General features: G+C 46.5%; 1 protein-coding gene across 5 annotated transcripts in view; it reads right to left on the minus strand.

The window, feature by feature from the left end:
* Positions 1-20,383, minus strand: part of ASTN2 (astrotactin 2) — a 754,634-nt gene that overhangs the window by 609,523 nt on the left and 124,728 nt on the right. For all 5 annotated transcript variants that reach the window (XM_077305065.1, XM_077305063.1, XM_077305067.1 and 2 more), the window contains exon 2: positions 12,181-12,368. In XM_077305065.1, coding sequence (XP_077161180.1) covers positions 12,181-12,368 — 188 coding nt within the window. The remainder of the gene's footprint in view (positions 1-12,180; positions 12,369-20,383) is intronic.

Here is a 20,383-nt window from a genome sequence, read left to right on the forward strand (position 1 = left end):
GGCGTATAAGACGATTGGGCATATAAGACGACCCACCAACATTTCCACTCAAAATATAGAGTTTGTTACATTACATTACAGTACTATGGGCCACTATGGGCAGCTATGTCTATCCCAACTGAAGTGCACCTAGCGTATAGGACGACCCCCCCCCCCACTTGGAGGCATGTTTTTCAGGGGGAAAAGTAGTCTTATACGCCAGCAAATACTGTATATTGATTGACTACTGCTGGACACCAGAATGCAGTATGAAGAAGAAGAAGAAGAGCTGGTTCTTATATGCCGCTTTTCTCTACCCAACGGAGGCTCAAAGCGGCTTACAGTCGCCTTCCCTTTCCTCTCCCCACAACAGACACCCTGTGAGGTGGGTGAGGCTGAGAGAGCCCTGATATCACTGCTTGGTCAGAACAGCTTTCTCAGTGCTGTGGCAAGCCCAAGGTCACCCAGCTGGTTGCATGTGGAGGAGTGCAGAATCAAACGTGGCTCACCAGATTAGAAGTCTGCATTCCTAACCACTATACCAAGCTGGTATGAAGAACAGAGAAGATCCAAAACAGAGAGAACCTGGTCTTCTGCAGTCTAGGGCAGAGGTTCCCAACCAGGGTTCTGGGGAACCCCAGGATTACATGAGAGGTCCCCAGGGATCACAATGTGTTTCCGAGAAATCTGGACAGCCGCTGACATCCCTAGACGTTATCGGAGCTCTCTTCCCCTGTTGCTCTACAGCCCTAGTCTCTTTCTCCACAATGGAAACTGTAAATGATCAATGGATTGATTGGCTGGCTCCCGCATCTTACTTCCACAACCACTTCCCTGAAGGGGCATGTCACCACTTCTGAGGTTCCTAGAACCCCCAAACATATTTCAGGGGTTCCTCTACAGTCTAAAGGTTGAAAAAGCTGGTCTAAGGGGTATGTATGAGCTATTAAGCTGGCACAGCACTGGAGATCTCCCAGAAGCACTTGAAAAACATCTCTGTTCCCAGGACTGGTAGCTCAGCTCATTTTCTGCAAAAGGGGTTTAAACAAGGAAGCTTTTAAGTGATCATATTGTGCATTCTCCTACAATGTTTATAGTCTGTGTTGTTGTTTTTAATGCTGCAGTACAGTAGACAGATGAAGAAGCAAATGAGTTCATCTGAGGCTGACTCCAGAAGAAAACGGAACAGGAATGGAGATGGGGGGATGGGGGACTAACCCCCCCACACACAAAGCACGAAAAAAGTAATCCTAACAAAATTGGGGGAGGAAATATACAAGTCTAATTGTGGAGTCATCAGTTCCCAGCTGCAATCTATCCAGCACTGGCCAGGGGACAATCAGGAGGAAGAAAAAGCCCATTAAACAAATGTAAAAGTTAATTTGACACGCAAACAGCTCTTTGCACACATTCTACCCTAAAGGTCTTAACTGCAGAACAAGAGAAGAAGAAGAAGAAGAAGAGTTGGTTCTTATATGCCGCTTTTCCCTACCCGAAGGAGGCTCAAAGCGGCTTACAGTCGCCTTCCCATTCCTCTGCATAAGGGACAACATCGCAGGGGTAGTCAAACTGCGGCCCTCCAGATGTCCATGGACTACAATTCCCATGAGCCCCTCCCAGCATTTGCTGGGAGGGGCTCATGGGAATTGTAGTCCATGGACATCTGGAGGGCCGCAGTTTGACTACCCCTGTACCACACACACACACACAAAAGATACTTGCTCCCTGAGAGACATCTGCTTAACTTCCAAAGGCAAGGAGCATCTGGAGAAGAACTTCAGACGATCATCACAAGTGACAGCCAAGCTCACTGGGGAGAAGGCAGTCCTTCAGCTATCCAAGCCCCAGGCTGGCAGGGGCTCATGGGAATTGTAGCCCATGGACATCTGGAGGGCCGCAGTTTGACTACCCCTGCCTAAGAGGATACTTCATGTCTAATACAGTTCCTGCAAAAGGGAGCACCTCCACCAGGCATTTGGTTGGGGTCGATCCGAGCCACCATTTCCCACTGGCCCCCCAAGCCTCTCTCCGAGAATCATTACAGAACCACCCAAAACACGGGGCCTCAGGATGAGTTAATCAATGTTCCTAGTATTCTACCATTCTACAATGTCTATTATTAGCATTCTATTGTTGTAATTTTTACCGTTACCACATTACTATAAACTGAGTTAATTGTATTGTTCCAGTTTCATGTAAACCGCCCTGAGCCTTCGAGGAGGTTGGTATATAGATAGATAGATTGTGGATGGATGGATGGATGGATGGATGGATGGATGGATGGATGGATAGATGGATAGATGGATAGATGGATAGATAGAAACCTCTCTCCAAATACCAACTAAGATATAGACAGCAGGCCTTGGACACTGACCCTCCCAAACTCTGAAACATCAAACAGTTGTTAAGTTTCCAAAAGGGAAACTTCCAGCAGAAATGTCATGCAAGTGGCTGCTCTGCATTTTATTTTGGGAGGTGCTGGCCTGTTGATTAGGACTTTGGGCTTATATGGATTTTAATTGATTGCTTAGCTGCTCTGAAGTGACTGAAAAGCAGAATTAATTTTTGAATAAAAATTCAAAAAATAAAGAGGCAGGTGTAAAAAGCCATGCTCACCTATCATTAGGGAGAACATAAAGAGGTATTTTTTAAATTCACTTTAAAAGGAGGTCACAAAGGCTTGCCTCTTCCCTCTTTTTGTAGAATTTTTGAGGCCTCTTCATCTGAGGTGGGGCGAGTGGTGATCGGAGATGCAGCTTTTTCTATAGCAGCCTCTGAAAAATGTCTCAAAAGGCAAGAAGATTTTCATGGGACCAGACTCTAAAATTCCCTGCATAAGGGACAGCTGTATGGTGTCATCCTTTCTGTCTTTGCGGTGCAAGGCTCAAGTTCTTTACTCCCAAGCTTTATGGGTAACGTCTCTGCAATTTGCTATGCTTGTGAACAGTCTGTCTAATTTTATTAGTTTGTTTGATCTCCTGCATTATTTTAGCACCCTCCAAGTTTGCTTTCAAAACTGCAAGGGAAGAGATAAATGTTTCAAATGTGTAAATAAGTAACTGGTATTCGTGAGAGCAGAGCTAATGCAGAATGACTCTAATGCGGAACCTGGCATCTAGCTAGCTGGCTTTCACCAAGGGCAGCCAAGGAGAAGTCAGTGTGAGATAACGCACGGACCTTTTATAATAAGCTCTTTTGCATATATGATAGATAAAAGGCATAGAGCTAAAACAAGCGAGTTCTTGCACTGATTCCTAAAGAGGCTCGGAACTTTGCATTTGAAGGCTCCTTAGCAGTTAGACAGTCACCAAGATTTCCTTTCTAGAGGATCTAGTTGTCAAGCTCAGGGCATGGGAAGTATGGTGAAAACTGTGGGCATTTCCGCACACAATAAATATAGTGTAATGTTTGCCAAATGTAGGCGGCATATTTTGGCCCCTCCACATGATGTCACCTACATCCAGCATCTAAGGAGCAGCTGGATCACTACATCCTCCATTTTAAAGTGTGACTTTGGGAATCCCAAAATGTGGATTCACTACCCTAAAAAGCGCAATCCACAGGTGGACAACCAGCAAGCAACCAGCAGAAGGAACATATGGAGTATGGAAGGCAGGATAGTCAGCTCTGCAAGTTCTCACCCTCACACCTGCCCTCCCTCCACCATTTCCTGCCCAGCGAAGAAGGCAGTAAGGGGTTATGGGGTGCATGTGTGAACCACCCCCAATTAATTTGCCAGGATTGATTGGGGGGTGGCTGGGAGCTCACTGGGAGCATTTGGCTGTTTTAAATTATTTGTGGGGGGGATCTGCCTCCCTCGCCGTGCCCTCCGCTTGCCAGCCATGTTCTTTTTTTTGGGGGGGGGGGCTTTAAATAATGTAGCAATGAGTTTTCATAGAACTGAATATGCATTGCTACATGGCTCACATTTTTTTTAAAAAGAGGGCGAGACCAACAAACTACCGATTGGTTGGCTCCGTTGATTGGCAGGCCAAGGAGCGGTGAGTGAAATAGCGTGTCGCTCTCTCATTTGCTGTTTGCACAGCACGTGGGGAGAAGAAGACATGGCAGGAAGGCTTTCAAGCGTGAAGGGGAGGAATAGCGTGATTTAATATCACGCTATTGCAGGTGGCAGGCGTCTCGCCATTTTGACCACTGTGCGGAAGTGCCCTGTATCAAATCAACAGCCTGACAGGATGAAAGAAAGGAGGCAATCTCTAGATTGGCATAGTATTTATTTTCTTACTTCATTTATACCTCACCTTTCTTCCCATCCTAGACCCTAAAGTAGATGACCTCATTCTCTTCCCCTCTGTTTGATCCTTGCAACAACCCTGTGAGTTTAAGCTGAAAGGATGTGATTTGTCCAAAGTCACCTAAAGATCCTCATTGGCAGACTGGGCATTCAAGCCTGGGTCTCTCCGATTCTGGACCAGCACTCTAACTACAACACTGCACTGGCACTCCTGATGTGTTCGTTGCAGTGGTTCTCAATTTGTGGGGCAGACTTCCACTAAGGAACCGGGACTGGAAGTTGGTAGGAGGAACCAGGCTCATCCCTCTATCCCCACCCACTAAGATGAGCATAAGAGCAGTTGTACTAGGTCAGCCCCAAAATGCAACACCCGGTTACCCTAGCCAGATTCTTCTCGGGAGCCCGTAAGCCGAGCATGAAATTGACAGCTCTCTCTCCTGTGGGGTTAACTGGAGTGGGACTGACTGGCACTAGGCAGAGAAGCCTCAATGATCAAGTTTCAATTTGTGGGAGTGATCTGGAAAGAAGGGAGATCAAAGAGAGCAGCTGCTTTTGTTTTTGTGAGGTTTCCCTGCATGTAGCTTTAGAAAGGGGTCAGAGATTATTCCTTTTGTTATGCTGATGTTGTGGTTGTTATCTCAACCTGCATATCCTCAGGGGGGGGGGGGCAGGCTGCATGCACCCAAATATGAGCAGGGATCCTCATTCATGTAGGGAGGATACAGAGAGGGCACTACAATTAACCTCCTCACCCTACCAGCACCACCTCAATCTTAAAAACTTTGAGAAACACTGCCCCAAAACAGTTAGTGTGTATCTTAACTCTAAATCAATGTAATAAAATCAATTCAAAGGGAAAGAAATATGCAAACGTAGCAAGTGAATGCAGAATGCACACAGTAGCACATGTTTCATTAATAGCAAAATAGGTTCTGAGAGCACAATAATTGGAAGAGAATTCGTTTACTTAGGATTGTGGTGGAAAATGTCATTCAAGTCACGGCAGACTTATTGCAACCCTACAAGTATTTCAGGGCAAGAGATCTACAGAGGTGTTTGGCCACTGCCCGCCTCTATAGTCAACTCTGAGCTTCACGGTTGGTCTGCCATCCAAGTCCAAACTTACCATCCATGCTTAATTTTTGAGACAGGGCCTATTCTGCACATAATAGATAATGCACTTTCAATGCACTTTAGAAGTAGATTTTCTTGTTCCCCACAGAAAAATCCAGCTGCCAAAGCACAATGAAAGTGCATTATCCTACGTGTGCGGAATGGGTCCTGGTGAGATCAGGAAAGCCTAGGCATTGCAGGCTAGGGCTTATTTAGGACAGCCTTGGTTAAAACTCCACACAAGAATCTTCATGTCTTCCCTCTTTTCCAGAGGGGAGGAAGGCGTGGGAAGGAAGGGAAGCTAGCTCTCTCAATAAAGGCAACAGCACAGCTTCGTACTTCAGCCATCGGGCGATCTGACTCTGGAGCAAAGCACCAAGAGATGTCTGCCTGGAAGACAAACCCAGAGATCAAACCAGTTTCCCCCACCATCACCTAGTTGGATAGGAGACTTGCAGGAAGCCCTCTAAATAACCCTCAACCAGCCACATCTCAGAAACAAAACAAGTAAGGAGAAGCCCTTAGCAAGAATGTATAATGACCGCAAACGATAATTAAGCAGGGGAATAAGCGAAGCCGAGGGAGGGATACATCACATGTTTTGTTTAATTCAGCACTTTACAGGGGAAAGAATAATTAGTGGTTTTAAATGTTTTGACACAAGCAGCCCAAATAATCATAATAAATCATATCAGGCATATGCCCAGAACCTTGAAGTGACAGATGACAAACACAGCCGTGACAGGTTGCTCCATCATGCAAGGGAAATCATTGAGTTAATGGAAGAATTATGGCTTCTGAAATCCACTCCACTCCTATTGTGGGGAAACATTCCAATTTATCAAAGCCAAATGAACATTAATTGCAGCAGCCTGGTAAATTTTCAAGCCGCTGTGACCTTCATTGAATTTTAATCCAAAACAGATAAGATTTACTTCCACACACAAGAGGGAACAACACAATTAAAACCCAAATGACAGCTAAGATTATGAGGAGGGGAGGGCAGGGGGGACAGATGACAGCAGGCGTCATGACAGAAATATTGATTCTTTTGTGCTTGACGTTGTACATGTTGTAAGAACCCAAATAAATAAAAATCTGGCATTTGCATATTCTTCCCCCCATTCCCACACATGCACTCACAGAGAAAACTAATTTCAGATGTTCAAGGCAGGAGGAGAAGGGGTGGTGACAGTAATAGAGAAGAAACTTCCTTTAAATGTAGTAATTAATGTTACGTCTCATTGGGGAGAGATTAGGGAACAAACACTGCTGGGGAGACACAAAGCAAGTATTAATTTTGTTATTAAAAGATGCTCCTGAAAGGAAGGAGCATGAAGAAGCAAATGCTGGGGCCCAGGAACATCTGCTCTTTATTTTTGAACTTTCTAATAGAGTTGCTGTTTCCTGAGAATAGGCCAATGCATGAACTTGCATTCTAAGGCAGCTCACACAACACTGCTTGTAACGCACTAGAGTTGGTTCTTATATGCCGCTTTTCTCTGCCCGGAGGAGTCTGAAAGGAGCTTATAATTGCCTTCCCTTTCCTCTTCCCTCAACAGACCCCCTGTGAGGTGGGTGAGGCTGAGAGAGGCTGATATCGCTGCTTGGTCAGAACAGTTTTATCAGTGCTGTGGCGAGCCCAAGGTCACCCAGCTGGCTGCATGTGGGGGAGTGCAGAATCGAACCTGGCTTCACCAGATTAGAAGTCCACACTCCTAACCACTACACCAAACTGGCTCTCTTATCTTGTTCCAGTGGTTCCATTCATCTGTAGACTTCCGAAACAACATCCTTACCAGATGGACTACGCCAACTTGGCTTAATCAACCCACATGCTGCTTCTGAATCTTCTTTATTACCTGTTATTTTGAGAGTCAGGGCTGAGATAAGGAAGATGGGTTTCTTTTCAGGAATCTGAATCCCTTTTTCCAGGGAATTTTGGGGCAATCCCTGTCAGTTGAGCCTGCCTTGCAGGGCTGTCTCTGTAATAAAAGTTGTGGAGTGGGACGGGGCTGTATTCCATCTGCACTATTTGCAAGAAGAACAAGGTACAGAGTAATAACTGGCTGACTAATAATTTTTTGTCAGATTAATTTAGGGTTACATCCCAAGGGTCATCAAGAGATCACTTAAAACAGTGGTTTTCAACCTTCCTAATGCCGTGATCCTTTAATACAGTTCCTCGTGTTGTGGTGACCTCCAACCATAAAATCATGCAAGTGTTCTTTAACAGAAATTAAACTGAAACTGACCAAAGGCTTGAAGATCCATTGTTCATGATTGTATATAATTTTTTTTCTTCTGGGGTTTCTTAGTTCAGTTCTGTCTCTTGTCCCACCATGCAGATCTTGCTCTTTTCTGCTGCTCCAGACAGACGAACGCTCGATCTATCCCGCAAGGCTGTTATGTAGATCAGAGGTAGTCAACTTGTGGTCCTCCAGATGTTCATGGACTACAATTCCCATGAGCCCCTGCCAGCGTTGCTGGCAGGGGCTCATGGAAATTGTAGTCCATGAACATCTGGAGGACCACAGGTTGACTACTCCTGATGTAGATGACCCGCCCCCCCCCCAGCCAAGCTGCTTGCCCTGCCACAACTCCTATGAAAGGGTCATTTGACCCCCCAGGTGGAGAACCACTGATAAAGCCATGAAATAACGTTACTGGTTCCAAACAGAACTGCATCGTCTAACAAAAACACCTCTACTTCTAACGTAACCATTGCAGTCCATAACCCCTTGAAGCTCATAGTGAGCAGACCTGTTCATTATTTTATTTATTTGTTACATTTGTAGACTGCCCCCATCAGGCTTGCTATCTCAGAGAGGTTCACATCGTATGATAAATACAATACAATATGAAACATTTTAAAACCATTAACAGTTAAAAACAACCGGGCAGTTGGTGATATCTTCATTGATCTTCGTTCAGGATAGACAGCGTGAGCTATCAGATTTGCTATGTGGGGAGGCCCTTTATGTTGGTAGACTTACTTGTCTGAATAAGCCTCATCCGTAAGCTTGGCGGAAGAGCTTCATCCTGCTGGCGCTACGGAACTGTGATAGTTCCATTAGGGCCCTGATGTTTTCAGGGAGCTCGTTCCACCAGGCAGGGGCCGGGAGGGAACTATTGTAGGGACAGAAGTTTACAAGACAAACTGAATGCAAAGGCAACAGGTACGTGTGCCAATTATCCCATAAAGTGGTGGGAGACCACTTAAAGGGCAGGGTGGGAAACAGAGGAAAGCTCTCCTCCAGCTGTGTCCCCACCCCCACTCAAAATATTTTTTCCCTCCCAGTAGGACTCTGTTAATGAAAGGAGAAAGGCTGGAAATAAATTAAGCTATTTCAGGAGCAAGTGGGGGTGCTTTAAATGCCTTAATGTGTTCATTAAATCACTACAATTGTTTGAAGCACACGATCCCCGATGCCACCAAATGCAACCGTACCTTGATAATAAACATAATCCCTATTTCACTGCACTCGATAAAACAGTCAAATTACAAAGCCTGCCCACACACACACACACAAAGAATCGCCCTTCAACGGTGCCAATAATTACCTTCTGGGAGAATCAAGTCCTTCCCCACTCCCCACTTATTTCTGTTACGGTCTCACTCAAGCCTTGTCTCACCCTCCTGCATGACCGAGGAGGCACTGAAGAGAAAAGTATCTTTGGATGCCACCTCACGATTTAAATTCTTCCCAATGGATGCAAAGAATGAAGGAGCAGTACCGGGCACTAATTTTAAAAATTTGAAAAATGATATTTTAACTGATCTTTAACATCATTAACACTATGTTGCTTCCTTATATTTGGGAAACAGCCTCCTGGGAGGAGACTGTCCGCGGCCCTGTCCATCCAGGTCCAACCTGATTGGCTCTCCCCCTCCAGCTCCCACCCTCCCTCCTTGCCTGCTAGCAGTGCTGCTGCCTCCAGACAGGGCTTTGCCTCTGAATGGGAAGCTGGGCCACAGAGATGCTGCCGATGGGTAGGAGCCAGGAGGGGGAGTCTTTCCAGCCTCCCTTGGGCTGCAAAGCCCTGTCGCCAGCTCGCAGAAGGGCTCGCAGATGGCAAGGACCTTCCCCTACCCCTTTCACAGCCCATTTTTAAAATGGGCTTTGCTACTAGTAATTAACAATAATTCCATTTGGTTACCTGTATTCAGGTTCTGGTGATTTTGCATTGATCCTCCCCTGCCACCATTGCAACTTAACTCAATACGTTGTACCCTTCCTTACAATATGTCCTAGCTATGGGCCTGCTTGTAGCAGGGACCAGATGCATCATGCAGGGAATGAACTGCTCATCCCAAGTTGGGGAGTGGGTTTGCTTGGGACCAGGGTGCCAGTGGAGCCCAGGATACCAGCATGACTGAGTGAATGAAAGAGCTTTGAAGGGGAGTGTCTGTGACTCAGTGGAAGAGCCTCTGCTTTGCATGCAGAAGTTCCCAAGTTCGAACCCCAGGATCACCAGTGACTACAAAGACTAGGCAACAGATGATGTGAAAGACCTCCACTTGATACCCTGGAGAGCCACTGCCCATCAAAGAAGACCACACAGACCTTCATTGCCTTTGCCTGATTCAGTGTGAGGCAGGTTCATCTGTAGGGCAGTTTACGAAACGCAGGCACTAAAGTCAATGAATAGTTTTGATGCCTTAACTTAATTCATTGCCCACAAAACGTGGGATGGCAGCATCATAGCCCTTACTGCTTTTGCACATTAAAGAAAGAAAAAACACCCAACAAATGATGGCCATATAGTTGGGAAGCTTTCGTGAACCACCCTATCCCCAGAAACACTGGCCACTGTAGTCAAAAGAGTCACTGTGGGGTAACGGCTAGCCTTAGATTAAGAGCTGGGAGACCCGAGTTCAAATCCCCAATCTGTCGTGGAATCATCTGAGTGACGGGATCGTAGTGAGGACAAAACGAAAACAATAGAACCATGTCAGTCACTTTGGATCTTCCATGGGTAGATGGGCATAAGTAATGTGGTACACCCATAAAACCACAATTCCCAGGATTCCTTAGCCAGGAAATGTTTCCAGTCTATTTTTCTTTTTAAAATGCTCCGATGATAACAGATGCAAAAAATTTCCTGTGGCTACTGACACCAGAACAGGGACTATATCTGATGGCAGTTTTCTTGAATACTTAATGGGGCCAGCATCAAGTATCTTCCAGAAGCTGGAAGAGCTTCCTGACAAAATATCCTTCAAAGGAAGCATCATTGCCCACACACGAGCAAATTCAAATCACCTACTCCAACTGGCAGCTCTCCAGGATCTCAGGCAGAGAAAGGAGTTTCTCAACCGCTGCTATTCAAGACGGTTTCGCCAGAGATCTCAACGACAGAGCTGGGGGCTTCTGTACATATATGTAGGCATAAGTGCTCCACCACTGAGCCACAGCCCCGACTCAGCGCACGGAGATATGATGCAGCCACAACCTGCTTTCCCTGCTAGAGGGAAAGCAAAGAACAACAGCAATCACTTAACACACTCACACCCTAAAGTGGCTGCACAAATAGTACACAGGCACTTTACTACTGCGGTTAATGTGGGAATAAATTACTGTTACCTGAAAAAGACAGGCAAATCTACCCATAATTACCTGACTGTAATTCAGGCATCACTTGCTTCTTCCCCCTGTTCTCTCCTCTTTGATGAACACCAGTCAGAGCCTACTTTGGAAACCTCTCCACTCAAATCCAGAAAGTTTCCACAGCAGCAAGCAGCAGCTTAAAAATAGCGGTAATGCCACAAGGCTTTGAAGTGATAAAGCTTCTCTCATAATGACGGATTTCTGTGTGTGTGTTTTCCCCCACAGAGTAAATGCCCCCCTCCAAAAAAAAGAAGAAGAAGAAGACAATCACTCCACACGCTGACACATGCTCGATAGGTAAGAATCAAACTTCTTAAAAGCATCAAGACATCAGAAGTCCCATTGTCTTGTCTTTTTCTGACTGAATGCAGCGGGAGACAGAAATGTTCTTTTCATAGCGCTGAGAACTGATGTCTTCCATCTACTGAGTCAGAAACATGAGACACAGCGACGTCAAAGGGATGCTGAAGTGGTCCCTTTATTCCAGCCTTCACCCTTGCCCTGGAGACCACATCACTCCAAATCCCTCCACGATACTTCTGACAAACAATTAAAGGAACGTAGGCCATGCCAAACTCTGAGCTGAAGGGCAGAATCTCTCTCCATATCAGTGGTTCTCAACCTTCCTGATGCCGCAACCCTTTAATACAGTTCCTCACGTTGTGGTGACCCCATATCTTAAAATCATGCACGTGTTCTTTCACAGAAACTATATCAAAACTGACCAATGGCGTCAAGATCCATTGCTCATGATTGTATATAAAGTGGGTTTTTTTCCCCAGGGTTTCTCAGTTCAGTTCTGCCTCTTGTCCCACCATGCCAATCTCACTCTTTTCCGCTGCTCCAGACAGACAAATGCTCTATCCTGATCTACCCCGCAAGGCTGATGTGTGGATGGCACCCCCCACCACCACCAAGCTGCTTGCCCTGTCGTGACCCCTGTGAAAGGGTCATTCAACCCCCAAAGGGGTCCCGACCCCCAGGTTGAGAACCACTGCTCTCTATGCACCTTGAAGAGCTGTGGAGATTACACCCACACATGTTCAAAACCAACCCACTTTCCAAATCCCATCAAAATGAAGGCTGTTTTGTACAAAAGGTTTGAACGGACTGGGACAGGAAGGGACAGAGAAAAAAAGAAAGGGATACCTTTGGGCTGACGTGCAGAAGAACTGCCACTTAATGCATTTGGGGTTGGGAAGAGAAGGAAACGACACTCACCATAACGGAGATGTGAAGGATGTGCAACTGCTCCTCTACAATCTCTGAAGGTTCCTGGAGGGTGGGGGGCGTAGCCTGGGAAAGCTGCTCAGCACTGCTCATGGAAACGTGGAAATAGAGGGTGCCATTCTCCAACCACTGCTGCTTCCAGTGCACCAAGGAAATGTCAGCCACTGTTCCTGACATCTCTACAAGAAAAGGAATAAGTATTCGGTTTTTGGCATGGCAATGTCACACTCACAAGTCACTCATCCCTTTGGAGGGCCCTGCTCTATGTATTTGTTTTACACTTCATTGGTGCCCTGGGTTAGCTGGGTAAATAAGTCATAGATATTCACACGCTGTATTTTAGGTTAAAGGAGGAAAAAAGGTTTATTTATGGAAGGACAACTGTGATAGTGCAGAGATAGGATAGCATCTGCCTACATGGCTACCTAAAGGAGAAGAGACTGAGAAGTTTCTGAGAAGAAGCAGGAAATTGCCCTGAGATTAGCAATCTAGGGCCAGACAAAAAGCACACTTAAAAGGTAGAAAGGTCCTGAACTCTCTGACCTATCTAACAGTCTTCTTGCTGCCCCCTTCAGAGTCTTTTTCTCTTAACTTCGTACACCAGACATTGTCTATTCCAACACCCTGCTTTCCTCCCCTCCTCCATTTTGGCTCTGAAACAACAATCCCTGTGAGATAGATTAGGCTGAAAGAAAGTGACTGGGCCAAGATCACTCAGTAAGCTTCCATAGCAGCATGGGGATTGGAACCTGGATCTCCCACATCCTACTGCAGCATTCTAAGCATCACACCACACTGACTTGGCCTCCTGTTCTTATGCTTCATTGCCTGGTACTTCAACAACATAGCCCTCTTTAAATGAAATCTGGGAGACACCTCCACCACCATTCAAGATCTGTCATTTCTATATCTGCACCTCACCTGGACTATCTCCAGCCTTCTCAGAGGCTTTGAGGGATGCAAGTTTGGAGAAGAAGAGAGAACAAGAGCTGAGACTCTGTTTCCTCCTCCCTGTCCCTAGTATGGATCTAAAGCCAAGTAAAATGTTAATCTATTATCAGTCTGGTCGGTGAATACAAGTAAAGAATCGAGCAGGAATTTGTGTTTAGCAGAGCAGCAGCACATGTGCCAAATGCCAGCATACCTGAGCATTTTGCTTGCACAGCAGTTCCCTTCCTACTTCCACAACAGAGCGCCTACTTGAGTCTGCTTGTGATAAGCTGGAGCACAAAGTTGGAATGTCTTCTGGACCTTGATGTCATCAATCAAAGGATGTCATCAATCAAAGCTCCTTCCGCCCTGCCCCCAGTGCCAAGCAGTCTCAAACTAATGCTCAGTGGTGTACCGTGAAGGTCACCATGGCCCTGCTAGTGGTCTCTGGCAGGCATGGGGAGTTGCCAGCTGCATGCACAAAGTGTTACTGTCTCTTCAGGGAGCAGAAACCGCCCTCCTGTCTTCATTCCCAGGTGGAGCCATCTCTGCAGACAGCAGACATCCCTTTGAGTGGCAGCTGAGTGAAGCACTGGTGGCCTCCAGCCTCGGTGATCATCACCTGCTACCCTCAAGCCCTTCCCACCCATCATCACCATTGCCTTTGGCCACAAGGCTTGCACTGTTGGAGAAAAAATAAGTAAGGTGACATTCAGATGCCATCAACAAGGTAGGGTTTGTTCATTCCAGTCCGGCTTCTGGCAAGGCCATGAGGTGGGACCCATTCCAGTCCAGCTTCCAGAGAGGGGTGGAGACTGCTTTAACTGCCTTCACAGATGACCTCGAGAGGAAATTGGGCTGAGGTGGGTCAGCACTGCTGGTGTAATTAGATTTCAGGACAGTGTTTGACACAGTCAACCACGACTTCTGGCTTGCCTCCTCACTGATGCGAGGATAGAGTGGTTGGCTTGCCTTACTTCAAGGTCAGGGAAAGACGGTAGCTATCAGGGAAGAACAGTCACCACAGGGCACAATTCTGTCCATGAGAGTATGGCTTCGATTCGTAAATTACAGCTGGTACAAAAAACAGCCGCACCAATCCTCACAGAGACTCCATGGGGGGCTCATATACATCCTGCCCTCCAACAGCTGCATTGGCTGCCCCTGAAGTTTTGTATCAGTTTCAAGGTCCTGATATTGATCTTTAAGACCCTACGTGATCTGGGCCCTCTTTGCATATGTGAAGGTCCACCTCTCCCAATATGTCCCTCGGAGGGCATTATGCTCTGTAAACACCAATCTGCTAGTGACCCCTAGCCCCAAAGAAGTGTGCCTGGTCTCGCCTTTTTGGCCCTGGATCCAGCCTGGAGGAATGAGCTGCCAGTTGACATCTGGCCTTGAGAGAGAGAGCAGTCAAATTTCCACAGGACCTCTTCTACTAGGCCTATGGTTGAAACCAGAGCAGTTCCAAGTTTTTATGGGCCTTCTTCCATAGTCCTCCTTCTTGGCTCCCCCTACTTGTTATTTATTGCTGTCATCCCCAGTCTGGGGTAGCCGACGGAGGGTGCCAACGGGGTGGGGGATAGGGATGAGGTTTTAAAATTGTATCTTATTGTAATTTTAGTATAGTAACTGCTTTCAATGAATGTGTTTTATTGTGCGAACCGCCCAGAGCCCACACAGGGAGAGACGGCATAGAAATTAAATATTCTATTCTAAGGGTGTGAAACTGATCTTGTGTGTGGGTCGAGTGTTCCCTCTCCTGACATGGTGTGCCAAGGCTGAAAACAGAAAGCTTCAAGTCAGCTCTGATTCGTTGTAATGCCCAGATGCATAAAAAAAAACAGAGGTAGGTTTGTAGCAACCGTTGATCCTAATAATTGACAAGAAACAAAGTTCTGTTGTTGAAGTGCCGGCATTTGAACATTAGATTGAAGTCTTGAGCCTTCGCTCTTGGCACATGCAGGAAGGGAGGGGACCTGTGATCCCAACAGTCCTGTGGCTTTCAAAAATCTTTTCATGGAATGTGAATCAAGCAGATTTCATTTGATGGATCTGGAGGGCAAGTCAAAGGTTATGCTGGGCTTCTACTGCCCTGTGTCAAAGGCTCCAGGGATCCAAGTATGGAAATGTTTTATTCCAACCGGCAGGCTGACCGAAGAGGACAATGCTTCTAAATGTGCTGCAAGTATTCTTGTTTCTCTGTGGCCAGCCCTTTCAGCAAGTCTTAGAACAGGGGAAGTCAAGCTGCGGCCCTCCAGATGCCCATGGACTACAATTCTCACGAGTCCCTGCCAGCGAATGCTGGCAGGGGCTCATGGGAATTGTAGTCCATGGATATCTGGAGGGCCACAGTTTGACTACCCCAGTCTTAGACGTTCCAGGAGGACTCCCAAAATGGATAAGTGCAAGAAATATGCAGCATTTAGATTATATAAATGAAGGACTTGGGAAGGAGTAGTACAGGTTTCAAGCTGAACCAAATTCCCAATGCACATCAAACAAAGTAAAACATAGTTAACAGAAAATTTATTCCCCTGCCCTCCTGAAGTATTCAGATAGGGCTGTTTGGCAGGAACTTGTGTGTGTGTGTTGTTACTGTGTGGATAATGAGTGCCTTGGGCCACCAACTGTCCTCGTTGGAGATTCGAGTGGCAATGCCTGTGTCTTGGATATGTCGATAGAATCATTAGCAGGATGCTGAGCAAAGGGATTTGGAATAATGGTTTAACCTTGTCAAGGAAACAGCAGCAAGGGACGCAGCCAGCTGTGGAAAAGGTCTTTTGTGAAGGGAGGAGGGGAAACAGATAAGTCTGATGGACAGGTGAGTTAAGCCCCATGCAAAGGAATGCACATTCTACATAGGGTCTGCTTTGCCTGTCCATATCTGTTCCACCAGCTTAAACTTATGACAGTCAGAGCTGCAAAATCTGTACTCTAGGGCAAGATGGAAAATCTGGGCTGGGGGTACGAGAGGGGCTGAATTCCTGTAGATCAGGATCCATCTGCCACTGAGCAGATAAGAAACATGAGCTTTTGACTTCAGTAGAGTTTTAGACCATTGGGTGTACATTTTCCCAGAGTTGTTACCTTGAAAGTTCACTTTATAGTCAACAGTAAGCCTAGAAAAGACCACCACCCACCTGACCATGGGAGGGGGAAAGAAAAGAAATATTCCCCATTGACTTCTGCTTCCTCTGCCCCTCCCTCAACCCTGGCTCTACGCCTCTCCCCCTCCCCCTGCTGGTGATGGCTGCGGCAGCAATGTTGGGTGCCATTTTCAGTTGCTATGGTGACCCAAAACAAGAAGCTGCCTTATACTGAATTAGACCATTGATCTATCAAGGTCAGTACTGTCTATTCATCCTGGCAGTAGCTCTCCAGGGTATCAAGCCAAGAGCTTTCACATCATCTATGACCAAATCCTTGCTGGAGATCCCAGGGATTGAATGTAGGACCTTTTGCATGTCAAGCAGATGGTCCACTGCTAAGCCATGGCCTCAACCCAATATGCTGTCTAAATGCTGTTTGGGGGGGGGGGGTGTCTCTCTGTTTGTGATGTTTACAAATACAAACTTCTTGAATTAAAAAACAAAGGAAGGAGAGTGGAAGCCCCAGCACCATAGAGGCCTTTTATGCATGGCAGCAGCTACTGCGCGCTGCTACTGTGTCGTTGCAGCGGGGCAGGATGCCCCACCATTCCCCGTGTATGCACGGGGGCGGGGAATGCTGGGCTGCCCTGGTGTAGTGTGTGCGCGTGCGCTGAATCCCAGAGCCAGGAGGTAAGCCAAAGCGGTGGTGGGGAGGTTTGAACGGCCCAGGTGGGGAGGGGGGGCAGGCATGACCAGGTGGGGGCAGGGGTTGGCCCCTGCAAGCTCCGGGGCTCTGCGGAGCCCTCAGGGGCGTGCGGTGTCCCTACAGGGACACGGTAGGGTCAGGGCTGGGCGGGCCAACAGGCCTGGCACTGGCGATTATGCACAGCGCTGGCCCACCACAGCCCCGGCTTACCCAGGAAGCTACGGAATATCCAGCGTTTGCTTAATGCGGGCCTTCCTGGGCCGGAAGGCATCTGCGCTGGTGATAACAGCAAGCGTTATCGGTGATTTTCCCCGAAGCACTGCTGTCGCCAACGCGGGCATTATGGACCGTGCATAATGGGCCTAGGAGAGCAGAAATGAAGGTCTGCTTTGCTAAAACCCTAAAACCCTATTTTTAATTGTTCCCACTGTTACAAATCTGGTGCAACCCTGTTTTGCAATCAACAAAGTGCTCTCTAGTTCTTGCTTGTCGTGACCCAATAGCAGCTGGATGCCGAATTCTGGGTGGTCTGCTTTCTGTTCAGTGATACCGATCCAGCTCGAGCTCAGGCTGTTGCCAAATTGCTGGCACTAGTGGCTTCTCTAAGGTGCTAGCCAGATGGGTTTTAATTTGTTAATGCTTTCTGTGAAAACTATATGTAAGCATTGTAACATTTTGTTCTGTCATGTACTTCGTTCAATTTTATTGTATTGATTTCTTTAAGTTCAGATCTCTGGTCAAAAGAGCTTTTCAATAATAGTAAAAAGAAAAAGAAGATGAGCAGTATCTATACATATAAACTTCAAGGCATTGCGGGTTTTTTTTTTTTTTAAGCAAATCGGAGAGCCTTAAATTGTAGCCGTGATTGAACTAATTTTGAAGCTTAAAAAAAATCCTCAAGGGGGCAACTCTGGACCGTTAGCTATAAAAGGGGCAGTCAACCTGTGGTCCTCCAGATGTCCATGGACTACAATTCCCATGAGCCCCTGCCAGCACATGCTGGCAGGGGCTCATGGGAATTGTAGTCCATGGACTTCTGGAGGACCACAGGTTGACTACCCCCAAGCAGTTACTGGAATCCCTTCTTTGCTAATTAGGCAACCTGATAGGGTTTGAAATGTTAGTGTTTTAACCCATGTGTGCCACAGATTGATTTTTCCACATTTAAAATTAGAATTAGAATAATTTAAAATAGATGGTGCTCATTCCGTCTGAGCATCTCCTATTTCTAGGGGATGGGAAACAGCACTGTAGATGGCAAATGGGTCGGTTCTGGCAGAGAGGCCAGCAGATATTAGCGGCAGTCCTCAGGACTCAACTACAGGCTGGACAATGGGGCTCTGATGTCATTAGGCAGGGCGTTCTGCCAGGGTTGAGGCCAACTTTATCTCTTTAGGGCCAGGGATCGTCATTAAATTTTGCTTGCTTGACCACTGCGCTCTTGGGGGGAGGGAAAACCAGCCCCACAGACATGCATACCCATGTTTGAATTTTGCTTTGGGAAGGAAGATGTTCAGGTAATGCAAATCCCAACTTAGTTTCACAGTCTTTTGCTGTTTATTTCTTTTATATTAGTCTGCATCATAGTTCTGTAGTCTGAATATTTTCTAGCGTTATGCTAATAGAATAAAGCTTGCATTTGCTTAAAATATAGGACTGGGGATGTGGAATAATATCATACAGCCTGCTCTGCGCAGATCTTGAATGCTAAGCAGAGTTGGGACTTAAATGGGAGATTACCAGGAAGACTATGCAGAGAATAGCAACGGCAAAACATCTCGGTTTAATCACACTTTATATACACGCACATTACATGGCTGATTCGACTCCTTCCCATGTGCCTTGGCTGTGGGCAATGTTGCCCTAAGAGCCCTGCTTGGTGATCATGAGAAGGGCAGGGGAGCCAACCAGTAGGTGATGACACACAAAGAGGGAAAGCCACCACATTCTGCTTCAGCAAGGGTGGGAGCCACGAGAGATCCTTACGAAGGAGAATGGATTTTCCTCCGACAGAACAATTATCTTCCTATTTCTTGATAGCAGCCTGTCAGGCTCTGGAGTAGGAGCATTATGGATGCCTGTATCAAACTGTGCTTGTCTTCTTAATTCCTTCTAACTCTCCTCCCCAATTGTTCTTTTACGAGGCACTTCCTAGCAATGTTGCCATTATGTTCCCGACTCCAACACGGCTGACTCTCCTTCATATCACTCCTGCTTTTCAGTCAGCGCCGAGCCTCAGCCACCACCACCCTTTTCCTATTTTATATGGTTACCGCAGACTATAAACCCTCCAGGCAAGGAGCACATTTCTTCTGCTTTCCGTACAGTGCCTGGGACATGAACAATGCGGAACAAACATTAAATATTAATCCAAGTAGCAGTAGAAGCCACACTCTAGCGCTATGGACAAATTATGTAAAGCTATCCGGTGGTACTCACAGGAAAACAGGCAGTCCGCCTATTAAATGAAGGCAGCTGGGCCAAATGCATCCATCAGTGATAGAAACTAAAGAAGCCCAAAAGCAAAGAGATGGGAAGCAAAGAGGTTGTGAGACTAAAGACCATCTCCCCTGCCTTTTCAGCTTTTACATTAATGGTGTCGTTTCTGAGCTATCCAGTGCTTGTTATTTTTCTCCATCAGTGGCCAGACAAATTCCTTTATTAATGTATGCTGATGACATGGCTCTGCTAGCTTACACTCCATTAGGACTAAGACACCCTCTGAGAGCCTTTGGCCGCCTTGGTGAAAAGGAACTCTTTTCAAATAAAACAGGAGAAAGCCCAAGGCAGCTGTAAACTTGATGGAAACTCTTCACAAAAAATGAAGTCCATGGATATTTAAGGCTACAGGCAGAGCACACAGGTAAACAAACTGCTCAAGGTATGGTACATTAAGATTTGCCAGAAATCAGAGTGAAAGTATTATTCTCCTAGGTGAAAAATCTTCAAGAAGAAGCAGCGTTGGTTCTTATATGCCGCTTTTCTCTACCCAAAGGAGGCGCCACAACAGACACCCTGTGAGGTGGGTGAGGCTGAGAGAGCCCTGATATTACTGACGAAGAAGAGTTGGTTCTTATATGCCGCCTTTCTCTACCCAAAGGAGTCTCAAAGCGGCTTACGGTCGCCTTCCCTTTCCTCTCCCCACACAGACACCCTGTGAGGTGGGTGAGGCTGGACGAGCTCTGATATTCCTGCTCAGTCAGAACAGTTTTATCAGTGCTGTGGTGAGCCCAAGGTCACCCAGCTGGTTGCATGTGGGGGAGCGCAGAATCAAACCCAGCATGCCAGATTAGAAGTCCGCACTCCTAACCACTACACCAAACTGGCTCTCTCAATACTAGGATTCCATCATAGATGACAGTGCCTGAAATATTTGATGCCTCTTGGCTTCAGAATTGCAAATGTAAGTCATGCTTAGAAAAACTGTCATAATTAGGTGTCCTGTTGATTGAAAATGACTCCCCGA

This window comes from Paroedura picta, chromosome 12 (genome assembly GCF_049243985.1).
Source record: "Paroedura picta isolate Pp20150507F chromosome 12, Ppicta_v3.0, whole genome shotgun sequence".
Lineage (NCBI taxonomy): Eukaryota > Metazoa > Chordata > Lepidosauria > Squamata > Gekkonidae > Paroedura > Paroedura picta.